The sequence below is a fragment of the Sarcophilus harrisii genome, chromosome 1, assembly GCF_902635505.1.
Source record: "Sarcophilus harrisii chromosome 1, mSarHar1.11, whole genome shotgun sequence".
NCBI classification, from domain to species: domain Eukaryota; kingdom Metazoa; phylum Chordata; class Mammalia; order Dasyuromorphia; family Dasyuridae; genus Sarcophilus; species Sarcophilus harrisii.
This window is the reverse complement of record NC_045426.1, coordinates 397,011,404-397,028,753: the sequence shown is the minus strand read 5'-3', so window position 1 is coordinate 397,028,753 and position 17,350 is coordinate 397,011,404. Positions and strand designations below refer to the sequence as shown.

The window sequence follows — 17,350 nt, the reverse complement described above, 5'->3', positions numbered from 1 at the left end:
TCATTTACAGTTTAGACTTATATCATCTTTCACATAGGCTATTATAAAAATTTTATAACATCTTAACTGTGATCCTTCCCCAATTCAAGCCATTTTCCATATAATACTTAAGGCAGAGGTTACTCCTTTGCTTAAGATGCTTTTGTAACCCTAACCCCATTCCATTTCTTTCCTCTGTGACTTTATTTAGCTCTCCCCCTACCCTGGAAAAAATGCTTTCCTTCTTCATCTTGACCGCTTTGAGATCTCTTTAAGATGCAGTTTAAGTTCCATGTACTTTAATAGGCCTTTTATATACCTCCCTCTCTGGGGGTACTTAAATATATATGTTGATGATTATGCTTTAATGGATAAATTATTTTATTGAAGTGGTTTCACGCTTTAGTAGTAAAGTTGGCAATCAATCCGTGGCTTCTCATACTGTGCAATTCTTTTCCACCATGTATTTCTGCCATATGATTCTTCTATTTTGGGCAAAATACCAATAATTGACATTTTGTCATCCTTTTTTTCTCAGCACATGGCCATTTCATTTCCTATTCCTTTTGTACTTGTTATTCTACGTTCCTAATTTTCAAATCACTGGTTAAAGATTTCAGCCTACCTAAATTCATCATAAATATTCCATTGCCTTTTGTATTACCTGACATTTTAGAGTTTCAGAGATCATGGTGTTTCATGAGTCACAAGCACAAGAAAATTGATGTTTGAGAAATAGTTTTTTGCAATATGTGGTTTGGCATTATGGAAATCACTATATTCCAGTCTAATTGTGATTGTTTAATCTTTTCTTCTTTTTGTTTCTTAATGCAGTTCAGTATTTGTCTACAGGTATTTCATACATGTACAGTCTTTCATACATACACGCATATCACACATAGATATATATAATATACCCTTATATGTTAAAAGGCGTGCACACATACAAACAATAGCCCAGTTGGCAGAATGTCATTCATGCAGCTTTTTCTAATCAGGTTTCTGTGTGTTTTTTATACATTTAATTTTCCTGGTATTCATAGTTATACTGATACCATTGGCTTTGTTATAGATTTCTTTTATAAAATTACAGGACTTAATGTTATCAGTAGAATGACACTTGTAAATAGATATTTTTGGAGAATCTTATAATGAATAGGACATTCTTCTTTCTTGTTTTTCGTGTGTATCCACAGCATTATCAAACACCTGAGGTTGACATTTGTTTTCTTGTTTTCCACTTCTGTTTGTGGATACCCCATTTTTCTGAAAATCTTTAAAAAATTTATTTACTTAGTTTCATCTCTTTCTTAAAGTCTTGATTGTTGTATTTTATTGTACTATGTCAATTGCTTTGGGAAAATAGCAAATAATAAATACAGTAAAATCTTAAATTGTTTCTAGTTCTCAGTCAATTTTACCTTAATGATATAGTCAACTACAGAAAACCACATTTCAAGATTTTAGCAAGTCTGTAGTCCCTTTGTGCTAGACTGCTCTCAGAAAGACTTTATAGGGATTAGAAAACAGATATGAGTCAATAACTTTGTTTACTTTTTTCTTTTGTGTTGTTTTTGGTAGAAATATTCACTGAATTTTTTTTTTTATTTTTTGACATCCCTTTATTGACATATTTTAATTAATGCTTCAAGTGGCTTTAAAATAGTGTCTCTTTCTGTTTATATATGATCTAATTTTATTTAAGTGGCATTGCAATTTACTCACATCATGTGCTGATATAGTAAAGTCTAAATGTGTTGGTCATAGTTCAGTTTGAAAATGTTTTAGATGAGTTCTATTCTATTTCCCATCCACAGATGTTTTCATGATGATGTAGCTTAGCTGGATCATACAACAAATTCTCTGCTGAATCATTTTCTTTAAAATTGCTTTTCCATGTTTTCTGAGGAAATGTTGGTAGTTTTCTGTCATCTTCCTCAGTAATGATTTTCAAATGAGCATGTATTTAAAATAATTGTTACCCTTGGCTACTGTGTCTCTTCACTTGGCGGAGTGATTAAGTCTTCATTGGCTGAGGCCTTTTTGGATTTTTCATTCTGATGAATATTTCATATCTGAACAGAGGGCCTATGTATCTATGTTTATTTTTTGCCATTTTAAGAAGCAGTTTCTTTAAATTGGATAGGTCAGAGGTACTGTAATTGTGGGTAGTCTCTTCTGTTCATCTTATCATTCCTTATAATTTGATATTTACTTTGTCCTTTGCCATTAGCAGTTCATGAAGCAACAGAGACATCAAAATCTTAAATGAGAGGTATGTCAGCAACTAAGATTTTCATATCTGTTAAGATATGGTAAATTTGATTTTTTATTATGTCATTTGTAGCTTATTCTATCTATAGTCTTCTGATCCTCCTTGGAGAATGTATTCATATTGTTCATTCCTTAGTCATCTAAAAATCTTTGTACACTAATTTATTTATCCTGGACAATGTTTCTGACATTATTTTTCTTGTCCTTCCTTATGCCTGTAGTTTCATAGAAATCACCAAGCATCAAAATATATATTGACTTGATTTTGAAGGTCTTGTCAAGTTCCTCATAGACGTCTCTATTTTGATTTCTTTACTTCTCAAGGGATGGCTGTTGAACATCCAGCAAGCAGTAGTTATCTTCATAGTAAAGCGACATCCACCATGTCGCCAGGGCAAATTCCTGAAGTTTTGAATCCACAATTTGGTTATATCTACAAGTAGTTGACCTCTTCCTTTAAGGATCAGAGCAGATGTTCCTTGACATGAAGCCTTCCCTGATATTCACAGTTTAAAATTATCTCTTTTCCCTCAAATTTTCTTATAAACATTGTTGTACTTTTCCCCCTTTCTCTAGTATATTTTCATCTGTATATGTTTTATCATGCACATTAGATCATAAATTATATAAGATCAAGGAATGTCTCATTTTGTGTCATAAGAATCCCCTATATAGTATCTATTCTGTAGTACGTATTCAATAAATATTCAGTGAATAGACGAGATAAAAAAAGAATAAGTAGCCAGTTTTCCTTGGAAGAGAAGAAAGTATATCTCTCTGCCTCTCAGGCTAGAGGGGGAAAAAGAATAGATAGGAAATATTTTTGAAATAAAAGTATGATAGATTATGATCTTTTTATTCATTTACCTATTTCCCCCCCTTAGAATTAGAGATCATCTTCTGATAGTGACAGGACACTGAATTTGCTAAATTAAAAAAGATTAGAAAAGGGTTGCAATAGTTGCTGTTGGGAATGTACCAGAGATCAATGAGTATTGAACAAAAAGATTGTCAATTGACCAGGGCTAAGGCTGTATGAAAGGAGTAGTGTTATTTTGAAATAACTGGGGGAATATTATTAGGGTGACAGCTAAATAAAAACAGATTCCTTATAGAAACATGTGCTACAGACTAAAAACCTGTGGTGACTAAGTCAATAACCTCATTATCTTGCATATGACTTCCTTTTTTCTTCAAAGGTCTTCTAAAAGGAAATAAAACTCTTCTTTCAAAGATTTCTGTCTATTGTCTCAATGAAATCTAGAGCTTTAGGGGTTCCAAGGAAGTGAGGTTGGAAGTATTAAAACAAAGAAATCTTCTTTTGAAACTGAGATACTTTGGCAGAATTTGGTAACAATGTTGAAGAGACTTTTGGAAAATGGATGAAAAAATGTTTTAAACTTTTTTTGAAGTGAATTTATTGGTTATAGTGATATTAAAATATTATAGTGTCAGTAAGTAGAATTAGCACCTCTATTTTGGTATTAGAATATTAAATAAGTTCTACTATTATTTCAGCAGCAGCTGCTGCTAATTTACTTGTAACTAGCACTTTAAACTTTACACAGTACTTAATATATGTCTTCTCAGACAAATGGTAGAAGTGTTATCCCCAATTTATAAATCAGGAAAAGTGAGAAAAAAAAGAGCGTTTAAAAAAATCCAAGTTAATATTGATTAGAGAAATGCAAATTAAAACAACTCTGAAATATTACTTCACACCTCTCAGATTGGCTAAGATGACAGGAAAAGACAATGGTAATGTTGGAGGGGATAAGGGAAAACTGGGACACTAATACAATGTTGGTAGAATTATGAAATGGTCCAAACATTCTGGAGAGCAATCAGAAACTATGCCCATGGAATATAAAACTGTGCATACCCTTTGACCCAACAGTGCCACTACTGGATCTGTATCCCAAAAAAAAATCATACAGGAGGGAAAAGGACCCACATGTGCTCTTTTTGTGGTAACAAAGAATTGGAAAATGAATAGATGATCTTCAATTGGAGAATGGCTGAGTAAGCTGTGGTATATGAAGGTCATGAAATATTATATATGAAAATGATGAACAAGCTGATTTTAGAAAGGCCTGGAAAGATTTACATGAACTGATGATGAGTGAGACAAGCAGAACCTGGAATGCATTGTACACAATAATAGCAAGAATGTGTGATGATCGACTATGAAAGACTTGGTTCTTTATTTGTTCATTGATTCAAAGCAATCCTAATAGACTTTGGACAGAAAATGCCATCTGCATCCAGAAAAAGCCCTATGGAGATTGAATGTAAATCAACACATGCTATGTTCATTTCTTTTTTTCTGTTTTTTTTTCTCTCCTCTGATTTTTCTCTTTTATTCTATTTTCCTCTCACAGCGTGATTTATCAAGCAATGTGTATTAAAATAATTAAATTTTAAAAATCCAAGTTAAATTGATTAATGCACTTAAAATCAGAAAGATTAAGTTAGAATTCTGCCCAAGATATTGACTATTTCTGTGATGCTGAGAAAGCCACCCAATCTTTTCCTACCTCAGTTTTCTGATTTGTAAAAGGAAGGTACTGGATTATAATAAGGTCCCTATGAGCTTTAAATCTATGATTCCATGATTAGTCAATGGTACAGGAGGGATATGATTTGAAGTCCAAATCTGTATAATATTAAGTCCAGTTGTAATAGGATTCTACAATGATATTTAAAGATATAAGCTTAAACATAGGACAGATTCACAGGATTAATTTCATTAAGACATTGATATATTTATTTTGCATCTCAGAGTAGATTGTGAATCAAAACTTTTATTTATATTCTTAGGCTTAATGGAGTTAAGAGACTTTTAAGAGGCTATGTTAAATTCCAGATGACAAACTAGTCCCCAGAATATGTGCACATCCTGGCATGCTTATATATGTATGGTTGGTATTCAGCATGCAGCTATGAACTATTGGTCCTCATCCCTTCATAGAAGGGACTCTTCTGAAGATCACCAGTGACATCTTGAAGATCACCATTGACCTTCTTATTACCCACTTCAATGACATTTTCATCTTTATTTTCTTTGACCTGTCTGTTGCATTTGATCTAACTGACATTCCCACAGAAACTTTTTTGACCATCTTCACGATTTATATGAAACTGCTATCATTTTTGTCTTATTACATCTTCTTTTTATATTTGTTTTTCTCCCTCACTCCTTGCCTCCCTGCCTATCCCTTTTACTGTCTATCTTTCGTTAAGGCAGTTGGGGTTAGATGACTTGTCTAGGGAGTAACAGCTAGTAAGTGTTAAGAGTTCGAGTTTGGATTTGAATCAATTTGTTAGAAGTTATTAGATGGCTTTACCACTAATTAGTTTGTGACCTTAGGAAAAAGGAATCCTACCATAATTTTTTCATGTTTATAATTTTACTAGATTAATTTTTGAGATGTCCTCCAGCTTTAAAATTCTGTATTTGGCAATGAATAAATATTTAGGCATATGTTGGAAATATGAAACTCTATGTTTCCTTGTCTTTTTGTGTGTGTATACACATACATATATAAATATATAAAATGACTATATATGGACACATATACATATATATGTAAAATGACTATAACAAAATATATTTGTTGTCATTTTAAAAAATTACCCATGTTAAGAAATCACTGATTTATCCTTTTCATTCTCCCTCTAAATGCAATTAGCTATTGGATTTTGTAATTTTTTCCCCCTTTATACTGACTGAGAGATCTTAAAAACAATGTGCAAATATAATGGCTGACTGGCCAGTTTGAAGTATGGAGGACCTGCATTTAAGTTTGTCATATTATGATCAGAAACAAGTTATTTTACCTCTTAGTCTTCTGGATAACTTTCTGAGATCAACTGAGCAGTATCAGTGGAAGAGGTTTTCATATTGTAAATTTCCCAATCTGATGAAACCTGATGGATTATATATTGGGAATTGGAAGAGATTTTAAAGGTCATCTAGTTCAGCCTTCTTATTTTAGAAATGAAGAAATAGTGTTCTGGTGAAGACAAGTGACTTGTGCAAGGTCACAGAGTAAATGACAGAACCACAATTAAACCTGGGACCTCTAACCCCAAAGCCCATGAAATTTTGTGTTTTTGCTTTTCCTCTGCTATACAACTGTCCATTCTGCAATCTGTCTCCTTGTGGGGCAGGCAGGGGAAAGCAGACCTCTAATTTCATCAGTTTGGGGAGTTGTTAGTTTGGAAATTCCCTCTACCCTTGAATACAAGAAGCTGTTTTGTAAATTATGGTTTTGGAGAGTTTGTTGGAAGCACCAAGTGGTTTAGTTATCTGTACATGGTCAAATAGGGAGCAAGTGTTAGAGGCTTTACTTGAATCCTGAACTTCTTGATTCCATGTTCAGCCCTTTATCCATGTCTGTATACAATGTTATGTTGCTTCTCTGTATTCAGTGAAGTAGTTGAAAATTATGTTGAAAATACTGGAAATAGGATTGTGTATTTCTCTGCTTCTCATCTTTATTTCCTCATACACTTGAAGCTACCAGGCAGAAATTAAATTGTCACTTGTGAAGGATACTTAGAGGGGATTTTTTTTTCTTCTTTGGGTTTGGGTTTTAGTAGATGACCTTTGTACCCTTCTTTATCTCAGAGATTCTATGCTATTCTGAGAACAACCATCCCAGATTTCTGTCCTTAATAAGAGTTGACCCTCAGTACTGGCATTATATCATAGAAGGTATCTGGACAAAGGAACTGCTTGCTATATTTCCTACATATTGCTTGGTACACCAAGAACAAAACAAAGAAAAATAAATGTTGGTACAATTACTTCCCAGAACTCACACATAATGTAAACACTCTTTCTGAAAACTCAAGGCTTATCTCCTCTGATTTTTTGTTCTATGAAAAAAAAAATGCCATATGGCTTCAAAAAATCCAAGATTCTGTCCAGTCTTGTTTTGGTAGCTTGTAACAGTCCTTCCCATGCCTAAATGTATTGATTAAGGTGGCCTCTGTATACATATATACTGGCTGAACAATTGTTTAAACTTTATTTTACTCACATAATTATTCTTATTTCTGAGAAGACATGTATAGAGGCAGCTTGGTGTAGTGGATAGAACTTTACTTAGAATCAGGAATAATTGGATTCGAGTCTGCTGTGTGAGCTCAGGTATGTAACTTAAAATTCTCAGAGGCTCAAGGCTATTCTATAAGATGATAAGATCAAGAGAAGGTCATTTTAGAGGAAGTTCCATGCTGGGATCTCACTATACCATTGAAATCACTGGTCTGGATTAAAATAACAACAGCAGACTACAGTATAATAATATTAAGCAGCCTTATGCTTTGTACTCCCTCTGTAAATGCTTGAGTGATAAAATAAATTAATCAATGGGAGAATGATTTGAAAGTCTATTAAAGTGCTTTGTACAATGTTAAGGTACAAATAAACTTATAGTTTGATTGGCTGTCCAATTAATTTTAAAGTGCCAACATTTGTACAAGAATTTTATATAAAGAAAATGATCTTTTTGGAGGATTGAGACTTTCTTCCTTTTCCTAGCCCTGACCATTTTTTTCCCTGTCACTGCTGCTTTCTCCTCTAAATTAGATCTAAAGATACAATAACAAAACTCTTTGGCATCCTGTGTCATCTTCTTCACCCTAGAGACTCTCTGTCTTGCAACTCCATGGGTCACTATCATCTCTTCCACTCCTTTTTTTAAGCAACATAATCCTGTAGCTAGGTGGTGTGGTAGATGAGGCACCAGCTCTTGAGTCTGGAGTACCTAAATTCAAATCCGGTCACAAATACTTATTAGCTGTGTGATCCTGGGTAAATTAATGACTTAATCCAAATTGTCTCACATCCCCACCACTGTCCAAAAAAGAAAGAAATTTAATCAAAACAACACTATCATCACCTGCAAAAAGGCTCTTTTTTAATGGCGAGCCTTATTCTACTTTAACATGTTAGACCAAACCATTGTTCCCAGTCCACCATTTCCCTAACTATGTACTATTTGGGAACAAGGTACTAGAAAATGTAGATTATGGATTATCTTGTTTTTGCCATGTTTGGAATATAGCAAAGGATTAATAATTTTCCCCCCATTCATTCACAGAAATGATTGGTTATACAGAATTTTCCTTGTAGTGGATTCATTTTAATTACAGACACTTTTTTGTGGTATTAGCTAGGATATGGAAATATTCCTTTTATATGCAATCTACTTTTAGGGAATGGTATTTGTAGTAATTGAATTTTTCTTGTATTATATCTTTTTTTTTGTAAAGGATGCTGTTAGAACTGCTGCAAGTTTGTTTAGTAAGTGTGAAATGAAATGAAAATAGAAACAAATCTAGTTTATATAACATCTGCATATTAACACAGTAACTTGTGCCTAGCAAGCAGCTTACTGACAAGTTCCTTAATATCCTGAATAAGTTAATGGAACTTCCTACTAAATCAAGATGGTTCCTCTGCAAGCTAGATTTTTATGATAGAGTGACTCTGGACTTCAGACTATTCAATTGGGACTCTGTGCTGTAGTAAGTAGGGAAAGGATATTATCTGCCTTGCCTTAGAAAGAATACAAAGTAGGGGTAAAATTAACTGTTGTTTCTCCATGCAGAGAGGAGTCAACATGTCTCTATTCTAGGCTATTTAAATTAGTTACCAGAAGAAACCCAGTGGGCAAAGAAATGAAATGTTCACTTAGAGAAAAAAAAGGCAAACATTGTTCACTTGCTTTATAATTTCTTCCTGAGGAGTCTCATTGTGATTTTCTAAACCTTCAGCTATTTCTATTTGAGTTGCACAGGAAATGTTTTTGTTCCCATTCAGTCGTCTTCTAATGAATCATGTGTGTATTGGGTTATTTTCTGCACAGTCCAGGGTCTAAAGAAAAATATACATCTGGCTTGTAAATCAGAATGAAGCATGGATGCTTCAGTCTGCTATTTATTGGGTGGCTGCCCTTTTTGTTTTACAGGTCCACAGTGCAGATTATATGACATGCTGGTGAAAACTCTTTTTGGCCCTCAAATGATGACATTAGGGAACCTTCAAATCACATATGAAATGTAATATTTGCCACCTGATCTACAGCACTTATGATGATGATTTGTATTCCTTTTTTCCTCTTTCTTTTAGAAATTGCCCCCTGGTTACATGAGTTCAGAGCAAAGAATGCTGTGGATTTTTCTCAGCTAACATTTGATCCAGGACAGAAAGAACTTGTTGTAGGAGCCAGGTGAGAAATGTTATATTTTGTCATCCAATTTTGGAGAACTATGTTTTGCTTTTATTTTGTAAAATGAACTTTTATAAATGATGAGAAATTACTGACCAGGTACTAACCATTCTTCATTTTAGCAATGGAAAATAACGTAGAGCATTTAGTTTGAGACTAGCACAACAGAATTTTTGACCCAATTTCCAATTCTACACACAAGTGAGGAAGTGTATAGAAGACAATTTTTAACCCTTAAAGGACACTGCAAATGCTAGATATATTTAGAATAATCTGGCCTTAGGCAATTTATTTCATAGTTTATTTGCTTGTATTTGCTTCAGTTTTTTCATTAGTAAAATTTGAAGAAAATTTAACTTCTCAGACAGATATGAATATTTAAGGATACCAACTCAAGTCGTCTTCTTCATGTATCAAGAATTCTGGTGCTGGTCTGTCACTAGAAGGTCGTGTGGTTTAAGTTTTTTTTATATTATAGTTTCTTTTCAATAAATTTCAGCTCCATTCAAGCTCATTAACTATTTTCTATGTGAAAATCAATGGATCTAGAGTTTATGATTGCAGAGATGATAAATGATATGACATCTATCCATACAGCACTTATAAACAAAAGAATAAACATATAAGCAAAGTTGTGTAGTGATAAATATAATATGATAATTGGAAGGAAGAGATTTAGATGAGGTGATATGAGAAATTTGATGAGGAAAACACTTAGATTCAGGATGATTCAGGATGCAGAGAATGAGGAAAGGTATGGATCAGCAAAGAGATTCATCAGCATGGAAGAGGATGCCTCTGATCTGGGTCTTGAAGGAAAAGAAAGTTACATCAGTCAGAGATTTGGAGGGAATATATTCCTGGCTTAATAAACTGTGAGTATTATTGGGACCTAAAGAGAATTGAGTCTGGCCTTGAGTAAGTTATGTGATGATACAATTTGCCTGGCCAGTGGTTTGGAATGAGAATTGGCTTTCAGACTAGTTTATCTATTCTGTCCTAACTTCTGCCTGAATTGAAGTGTTATTAGCACACCCACACTTCAACACTGGTATATGGGTCAGAGTTGAGAAAAAGAGAAAATATGGGCACCTGTCTTTGCAGTTTCTGTTGTAACTTCTCATTCTTGGGGGGAAATAAAACAGTTATTATTATATTGAGGGTAATGAAAAATGAAAGTTAGGTCCTATTAATATTTTACCAAACTATATAAGGTATCAATATCTCTCTGGATTAGATTCATCTTACCCATAGTAGTTTCAGGTATAGTAATGTTGCATTTATATAATTATCTGTGCCCAAGGAAGTACTAATACTTAGAAATGAGGCATACGTGGAGAATATCTTATTTAGTAAGATGGGATTTTGTGCTCCCAGAGCAAAAATAACAAATACATCTTGTCACTCCTCACTAGAATTTTAGTAGTAAAGCCCCAGAAACAAGTAGAAGAATTATGGGAATGGTATTATGATATTACTAATGTTCCCAGATTTACACTTCAAGTTTTTAGTATTCATAGTTTAATATCACACTGAGGAATATTTATTTACATTTATATTTTGGCATTTATAGTATTAATATCATATAAAGTGTTTTGTTTTATCTGTGTTTATTAGCAGGTTGTTCTTCCTTATAGAGTTTGTGTATAAAATCTTAAGAATTATATGATATGAAAAAAAACACAGCAGAGAACAAAAGAAAACTTAAAAAGAAGTACAGAAAAGCATAGTAGCTTTTGGAAATGATATATAGTATTTATTATATAGTGTGTTTTTTTTTAAGTAAAAAGGGAAATGGAAATTCATGCTTTTATTTTAAATTCTCCTTTTATATAGTGTTTTATACTTGGGAAATGTTGGAAAATGCTCTTTTCTTCTTTGTATTTAAGTTAAAAAAAATAAAAATTCTATTAAATCAAACAAGTTTTATTTCTGTGGGGGTTATTTTTCATTTGGGCCTGAAATTGGTAGGTGGAACTCCTAATGTGATAACACTCTTCACCAGTTCAGATTGAAAATTCATCTTTAAGTTAATAATAATTATATTTTATTTCAGATGTCCATAAATCTCTAATTAGCTCTACTTTTGATGACATTGAGAAGGTTCCACAGATTTTATGCTAAGAATTCTGACAGGCTGATATGAAATAGCTTCCTTAACCGAATCTGCAGACTCTTCAAAGTCCTGGTTCCCTCTTTGTGTGACTATAACTGGATATGATCTAGGCAAAAGAAGACCTATTCTGTTAGGATCTGGCCTGATGGAGAGGAACCATCTTTTATTTTGGTGTATTTGGAGTGTTCCTATCAATTAATAAGTATTGTTTCAACAGGTTCAGTGGGCAACTATGTATAAGTATGTACACACACCCATGTAAATGCATATACATTCTAAGAGAGGAAGCAAGTACATATGTGACTTTACACATACATTCCCATACAGTACTTAATACAGTTCTTAGTAAATAATAGGTATTTAATAAATGTTTATTGGTTTATGATAAGCAGCAAACTTAATTTAAATGTTAAGATATTAATCACCATAACAGAATGCATTCTTCCTTAAAGTCTGGCTCTAGACTCTGGTGGACAAGGTTCTATTCTTATTGATTCATGTGAAATTTTTTTGAGGAGATATTGTCCCTACTTGTGTAATTCTTTTATGTTACAAACCAATTTATTGGCATTAAATCCAGAGTAACTTTTTACTTTCTCATGTTATTATAGATAAAAGTCATCAAAGGAAATCAATAGCACTAAAAATTCTTGCTATTAAACAAATAGCACTTTAAGAAAATTTCTGAATTGTTCAATTCCCTTCTCGCAACCATAATATATCTTGCTTATGACCTAGTCAATAATAGTAGCTAACATTTACATAGTACTTACTATGCATCAGGCAGTGCATTAAGCACTTTACAAATATTATTTAATTTTTTCACAACAATGGGAGGCAAGTACTATAATTATTACATTTTAGAGATGGAGAAACTGAGGTAATCAGAGGTTAAGTGAGTTACCCAAGATCATACATGTTTGTTGGTGAAATTTGAATTCAGGTTTTCTTGAATCCAAGTCACTACTATGTCATACTACTTTTACTCCGTTATAAAAATTCTGTCCCATTAGGATTTACCAATACCTCTTAGTTTGCTTACTTACTTATGTTAAATACTGAGTTTTCTTTTATAGCATTCTGTGCATTGATTATATATAGACTTCTGGGTCATAAATTTTATTTTCCTTTAGAGCTCTCATTTCTATTCTTCACTCCTCCCTCCTAAAAATTTCTTTACAAAATAGAAACATTAAAGTGATTTCAGATATTCATGATTCAGATAAATTTCATTAGACAAAAATGTCATCTTTTTGTTTTTCATTCTGTCTTGGAATATAGTACTCAGGGGCACTTATACCTGGGCAACATACTTGAATCCCACATATACTTTAAATGCCTATGGTATCAAGGACTTCCTACTTATGTGCTTAATATAATTTAGTGCTCCACTAGGCAATTCTTAAAATACATACTTTTGGCTAGTACCTCCTCTGTAATTCCACTCCTATTTTCTTGTAAATGTAACCCTGGAACATTCTCACCCTCGAATCTCCTCTCTTTCCATGCTGCTGTGTACACAGATACCAGACCCCTTCCAAAATACAACTGAGCCACACACACCAAAATTGTACCTAATCCCTGATGCTACTCATTTCCTTCTTTAGAAATGAAGTTACTTATATTCTCTTGTTGCACACCCCCCCCCCCCACAGCCGAAATAACAGGAAGTAGGGGGAAAAGGTCTTCCTATAAATGGAAAGAATAATTTTTCCCCTTTTAGCACTGGAACATGCCATGTTCTTTATGGTTAGCCATGGTATTTCAATTTTTGAATTTTAGGGCATTTTGCCATTCTTGTAGTGCTTTTTAGATCATACCTGTTATTCTTCATGACAACTGGTTTTACAGTTTTATGTGGTCATTTTTCTTCCTTTCTCTTTCCATATAAATTGGCATATTGGGGAAGCAAACCTATATAATGCCATAAGGTATGAAATTTATAGTGACCTTTGTAGCCTTTTTAAAAAAATGTTCTGTGAAGCATGATATACCTCAGAAAGTTGTTGAATTTGTTGTTTGACTTCATACTTTCCTGGGATATTATAGAGTAGAATTTAGTGTCCAAATACAAATATTTAGGAAACTTGCCAACATCAACTACCTTTCCATTTTATCCTATTATACTAGAACACCTTGTGTTATTATAAGTTTAACATGAACCTTACTGGTGATCCTGGAGACTTATGCGAATTGACGCTGTATGAAGTGAGAAGAACCAAGAGAATATTGTACACAGTTACAAGAGTATGTTATGATCAACTGTATGGAACTGGCTCTTTTCAACAATGAGGTGATTTAGGTTACTTCTAATGATCTTGTGATGGAGATAGCCATCTGCATCCAGAAGGAGGCCTATAGGGACTGACTGTGAATCACAACATAGTATTTTCATCTTTGTTGTTGTTGTTGTTATTTGGTTCTTTTTTCTTTTAATTTTTTTTCTTTTTTGATCTGATCTTTATCATGCAACATGATAAACATGGAAATATATTTAGAAGACTTGCAAAAATATTAGTGATCCTAGATTTTAAAAAGTAAGCCCAATTATGTGAATGAAGAAGACGTAAGTGATAGACATGGAAAATGGGCTTTAGGGAGAGGTAGAGTGAGAGGAAAGGAGAAAGAGAGGGAGAGAGAATTTCAAACAAACCAGATTCCTCTCTGCTAGCAAAAAAATTCTCTGTTCTTTCCAAGCTCTATGCTTTTCCTTCTAATGTTGTCTTTTCTTAGAATATCTTTTTTCCTCCTACTTGTCTAATGTATTTCATATGATCTGTTATAGCCCAACTGGAATGCCACTGCTTTTAGTGAAACTTTCCTGATCCCCTGATTGATAGCAACCTACTCACCTCACTGCCTATCGCGCTCTTGTCTCTATTTTGCAATTCTTAGTTCAATCACCAGAGAACAATGTGTGTTATAATTTCCTGTGTGATGAAAACTTCTTAAAATCAATAGAATTAATAAAATCTAAAGGACAGTTAAACAAAAGTAAAGAAGAATATGTTATGAGTCTTTGAGGTGTAGATATTTTTCTTGAATGATTATATATTTGCCATTTCATGAATTCTGAAGTGGAGTGAAGAATGGTTAATATTTTTGAAAAATATAAAAACATTATTATGTTAATGTATTTAAATCTAAGTTTTGAAGTGATAAATTGTGTTATATATTCTGTCAATTAAAAAACCCTCAAGTCTTAGGCATATTGGTTGGATATATGACATTCACTTACTTTTTAAATATTGTAAAAAAATTTAAAATATCTTTTAGCATGGTATGGGGGCTCTTATTTTATTTTAGGAATATATTGCTAAAATTACTGCTTCAAATCACCTTCATTACTGAAACATAAGAGGGTTACTGTATAAGCTATGACATTGATAAAGAATAGTAAAGTATTTTAAATTGAATTTGTTTTTGATGTTGGGCAATTTGTTGGAAGGGGTAGAGAACTGTATTTTATAATGAATGAATTACTAAGTGGCACAGTTTTGCACAGATTGTCTATATTATCTATAGTCAGTATTGTTTGAAATACACCCTGTGAAGTTTTTATATAATAACTCAAAGAGAAAAGTCTTGGACCCCTAACAAAAGAAAAAGACAGGTAATGTTCAGTTGAATTGCCAGTATTATTTCCCAGATTTGAATTTTTGGGCTGATCATTTTTAATGTCATTTACAATAAAGAACAAAAAGCTATACTTCAGAAATTATTTTCTTATTCATTTAAATGAGGCATTTGCCTAGAATTAGAATTGGTGATGCTAGAAGAAAGGTTTTTATTTCACTGTATGAATGTTTTGGGGGTTTCATGTTTACTGAAAGAGACAAATCATGGAATATAGAGGAAATCATCCCAGGATACACTTAGTGCTGAAGTAAAATCATTACTAAAATCAACAAGTAGATAAACTCAATTTTACTTTCATACCAAGGAGTGCTTGGTGTGCAGAAATTGTAGTAATTGAGTGGTTAGAGAAATACATACGAGTTAGCTATACATTTACAAAGTTACTTAAGCTTTACTTTTAGTATCAAATGCTTCACAGCTTAAATGAAAAATTATTCCTTATCAAAAATTTTAAAGCCATCGAAACTAACCATGTGACATATAGTAGGATACTGTTGCTCTTTAGTTCCTTCAATCTTAAAAAGGTTTATCATTGCAGATACTTTTTGAAAGCACACTTGTATCTAAATATGTAATTTTCCTTTTAAAAAACGTTTTGGTGCTTGAGTCTTTTTTCTATTTGGATCTTGATCATATTATGTATGATATTTCATTCATGATATAGGAACTAAAATGAAGGGCATAGGGCATAGGGTACATGTGCCTTAATAGAAAACTGTGAGTAATAAAGAAATTTTAAATAGGATAAAGTAGAATCAGTTTCATTTTTTAAATACAATGTTTGAAAATTCTGTTATTTCACAAAGATTAGATTGAAGATAATTATAAAGAGTGAAAATAATTATTAAAAACACATAGCACTAAATCTATTTTTAAAAGAGATAACTTAGTAATATACTAGTTTGGATAAACAGTGGATAGCCTTGATATCCTTGGTAATTTGCTTCCAGAAGAGTTAAGAGAATTAGAAGAATATTCTCAGCACATTGAACTCCCTGTGAAAGATTTATTTATGCAACTCTGTCTCACTTAAATCTAGTTCACAAGTAAATTATCACCTTGATGTCATTTGTCCCTTTGAAATGAAGGATGAACAACAACAATAGGCAAGAGTTGCTCAGCATGAGAAATGGAGGATCTATTGTCAGCTATACACTAGCTTCTTCAACTGTGGGTTGCATCCTCGTATGCAATCTCAGAACTGAATGTGGGGGTTGCAAAATTATGATTTATTATCAGTAAATATTTGATTTGTATAACTATTTTATATATCTATATATTTGGGATCACATAAAAATTTCTTGGGGGAAAAAAGGAGTCATGAGTGGAAAAAATTTAGAAGGCCTGATCACTGTCACTTTGCTTATGTGGATGAGATCAGAAATCTATTGAAGTATGTTTGTATGTTGGTGAGAAGATATGTGTCTTTTCACGTGTGTGTATGTGAGAGAGACAGACACAGAAACAGAGACACACACAGATAATACACACAGAGATAGAGAGATACAGAGGGACATACAGAGATAGACACACAGAGTGAAAGAGACAGAGAGACACATAGAGAGACAGAGAGATGGAGAGAGACACACACACAAAAGGCAGAGACACACACACACAGAGAAACAAAGAGAAATAGAGACAGAGACAGATATAGAGAAACAGAGATAGAGATAGAGACACCGAGAGACCCAGAAGGACAGAGTTAGAGACAGAGACACATATATAGACAGACAGAGACACACAGAGAGAAACAGAGTTAGACATACCCACACCCACTGTGGGGAGGGGGAGGAAGAGAAGAGGAGAGAGAGAGAGAGAGAGAGAGAGAGAGAGAGAGAGAGAGAGAGAGAGAGAGAGAGAGAGATAAACAGACATAAAGATCACTCACAGAGATAGAAAATACCTGGACAGAAAATGAATTAATTTATATGTGGATAGGCAGCATGATATAGTGGATAGAGGGTTGACTATTGATAGATTTTTGGAATGAATTTCATGTTTCAACCTTTTTGCAGCAAGATTTTGTGTTTCTATTTGTCAGATATTTAGCATGTTTTCTTTGAGTTATGATCTTTAGAGAGAGGCAGTGTAGTGGGAT

General features: G+C 33.1%; 1 protein-coding gene across 3 annotated transcripts in view; it reads left to right on the top strand.

Moving 5' to 3' along the window:
* The window catches only part of SEMA5A (semaphorin 5A), a 600,495-nt gene that overhangs the window by 201,345 nt on the left and 381,800 nt on the right, over positions 1-17,350 (top strand). For all 3 annotated transcript variants that reach the window (XM_031946119.1, XM_031946120.1, XM_031946118.1), the window contains exon 4: positions 9,398-9,497. In XM_031946119.1, the coding sequence (XP_031801979.1) occupies positions 9,398-9,497 (100 nt within the window). The remainder of the gene's footprint in view (positions 1-9,397; positions 9,498-17,350) is intronic.